The sequence below is a fragment of the Phoca vitulina genome, unplaced genomic scaffold, assembly GCF_004348235.1.
Source record: "Phoca vitulina isolate PV1807 unplaced genomic scaffold, GSC_HSeal_1.0 scaffold4, whole genome shotgun sequence".
NCBI lineage: Eukaryota > Metazoa > Chordata > Mammalia > Carnivora > Phocidae > Phoca > Phoca vitulina.
The window spans coordinates 11,181,898-11,184,237 of NW_022589707.1; the positions used below are offsets into that span (position 1 = coordinate 11,181,898).

At 56.5% G+C, this 2,340-nt stretch overlaps 1 protein-coding gene across 1 annotated transcript in view; it reads left to right on the forward strand.

Moving 5' to 3' along the window:
- The window catches only part of LOC116630432 (solute carrier family 23 member 1-like), a 46,444-nt gene extending 45,410 nt beyond the window's left edge, over positions 1–1,034 (forward strand). Inside the window, exon 12 of the mRNA XM_032401168.1 lies at positions 767–1,034. Coding sequence (XP_032257059.1) covers positions 767–1,023 — 257 coding nt within the window. The 3' untranslated portion in view covers positions 1,024–1,034. The remainder of the gene's footprint in view (positions 1–766) is intronic.
- Positions 1,035–2,340: the final 1,306 nt, after the last annotated feature.

Sequence of the window (2,340 nt, forward strand, 5' to 3'; positions counted from 1 at the left end):
TCTCCCTCCCTCCCTCCCTTCTTTCTCTCCCTCCCTCCCTTCTTTCTCTCTCTTTTTCTTTTTTTTTTTCTTTCTTTCTTTCTTTCTTTCTTTCTTTCTTTCTTTCTTTCTCTCTTTCTCTTTCTCTCTTTCTTTTCTTTCTTTCCATAAAAACCCATTGAACACTTGCTGTGTTCCAGGTGCTATGTACTGAGAATACAAAGAGCAGAAAGACATGCCTTCCACCTTCCAGAAACCCACAGGCTAACAGGGGAGAAAGACAAGAGAACAGACAATGAGAATAGAGGGTAATACATGTGGTGAGGAGCAAACCGAGTCCCTGGGTGCTGAGGATGTCGCAGTGAGGAGTGCAGGGCCGCCCTCATGGATGGCTTTCAATGCTCCCTTCTTGAACCTCCCACGGCCTCTTGAGAGGACCTTTAGGATAGCACCTGCTTCGTGGTACTCTATTTTCCACATTTGTTCTCTCCACGTTTAAAGTGCATCTGCATTCTAGAAACAAAGCGCGGGAAGACCCGCCCCTTGAAGATGAGGGAAGGATGGTGTTCAGAGAAGATTGTACCGTCCAGCAGTGGGAGCTCAGGGAATGCCCTGGAGCGCCCTGAGCTGTGACTCCGAATGGGCAGAGAAGGAGGAGGTGCTGTTGGCAGGTGGAGGGCACGGAGAGGAGACCCCACGAGTGCCTGCCGGGGGCGCCAGAGGCTCCCCCAGCCCGGCGGGTGCTCTGGTCAGTGCCCAGCGCTGACTGCTTGCTGTCTCCCATTAGGAAGCCTGGAGGAGAGAGGCCTCCTGGTGTGGAATCAAATCCAAGAGGAGTCTGAGGAGACTACGAAGGCATTGGAGGTGTACCGCCTCCCCTGCGGGATTGGCACCAAGTTCTGCACGTCCCCTTGCACCCAGTACCTCCCGTTCTGGCCCAGGCTGGAAGCTGGGAAAAGTGAGCGGGGAATGAGCCTGTTCGCCTGCCTCTTCCAGGATCCCTCAGGAGAGCGCCCGAAGGGTGCCACGGAAACCCAGTTATGAGAAGAACTGTCCTCACGCCTGCCCCAAAGTGCTCTTCAGCCCCCTCCGCCCACCCCATGAGCTCATCTCCCCGTGCGAGGATGGGTGGGCAGCCTGCAGCGGTGGCAGCCAAATTAGTATTCGATTAAGACCATGACGAAGGTGCTCTGACACAGTGACTTAAACACCACAGCCTTCCACTGCGCTCCAGTGAAAACCAGTCTCCTATCTCCAGCGTAAGCCAGTGTAACCCAGGGTCCGCACAGAGACTCTCTCAGTCCACATGTTCTCGGCCATAATTTGATGCATTGGAAGAGGCCTGGGGTGCGGCCGGGGACGGAGACGGGGCTGTTTGCTGAAAGGCGAGCCCCTCTTGTCCTCCCCTCTGTGCACCTGCCCCTGAGGGCTGGCTCTTCGGCAGAGGTGAGGAGCACCCTCTGTTCCTCCAGCGCCTGCTCTGAGCTCCTGGTGCTCCAGCCCGCGGCCGGCTCGGGCTGTTGGTGATGGATTGTTCTTTAATCGCACGTTCTGGGAATCAAGTGCACGGACTCTGGCTTAGGCTTTGGCTTGCTCACATAGGCTGCCAAGGGATTGGAACCTACTCCACCTAATGGCCTCCTTGTTTCCTTATTTTAATAGGCCACAAGACCGCCGCACGAACTCCTGCCTGAGTTTCCAGCTGGCTGGTCTGCCCTGCAAATTTCAGATTGGCAGTCTCCACCATTAATACTTAAATCTATACCCACACCAGTACCCATACGCACACCTATCCTCTTGGGTCTGTTTCTCTGACGGATACAGTACTGGCTAATATGGGAAGATATCATCAGTCAAGACACAGGAAGATACCTGACCGATGTAGGAAGAGGCCTAGGTCGGGAGAACGGGAGGGCAAGCCCCGTCGGAGGGGATTTTAAAGCAACACATCCATCCTGGGCTGCACCATATCCAGTGAGCAGAGGGGAGCAGAGGGCCGTTGGGGCTGAGTGGAGGCGGGGAGGCTCCTAGCACGTGGCCGTGGGGAGAAAGAACAGCATTCCCCTGAGGTCCACGCTGACCAGGGCCCCACTGGCCCATAATGCTCCAGGAATGAGGACTGAACGGGAGTGCATGGGGGCTGGCTAGAGCCGGCACTCGTTCCTTGAGGACCTGCTGGGTGCGGGCACCTCTGTAAGACTTTCTCCTGTCCCACATGCTGGCCTGTTCTTGACCAGGAGGCCTGGCTGGGGGTGGTCGTGAGCACTGAGTGCCTGGGCGCTGGGGCCGTGCGCGCTCCCCTTTCCTTCCTTCCCCGCACACGTGTGGGCAACCCCGAGGATAAAGGCCCAGCCTGCCCCT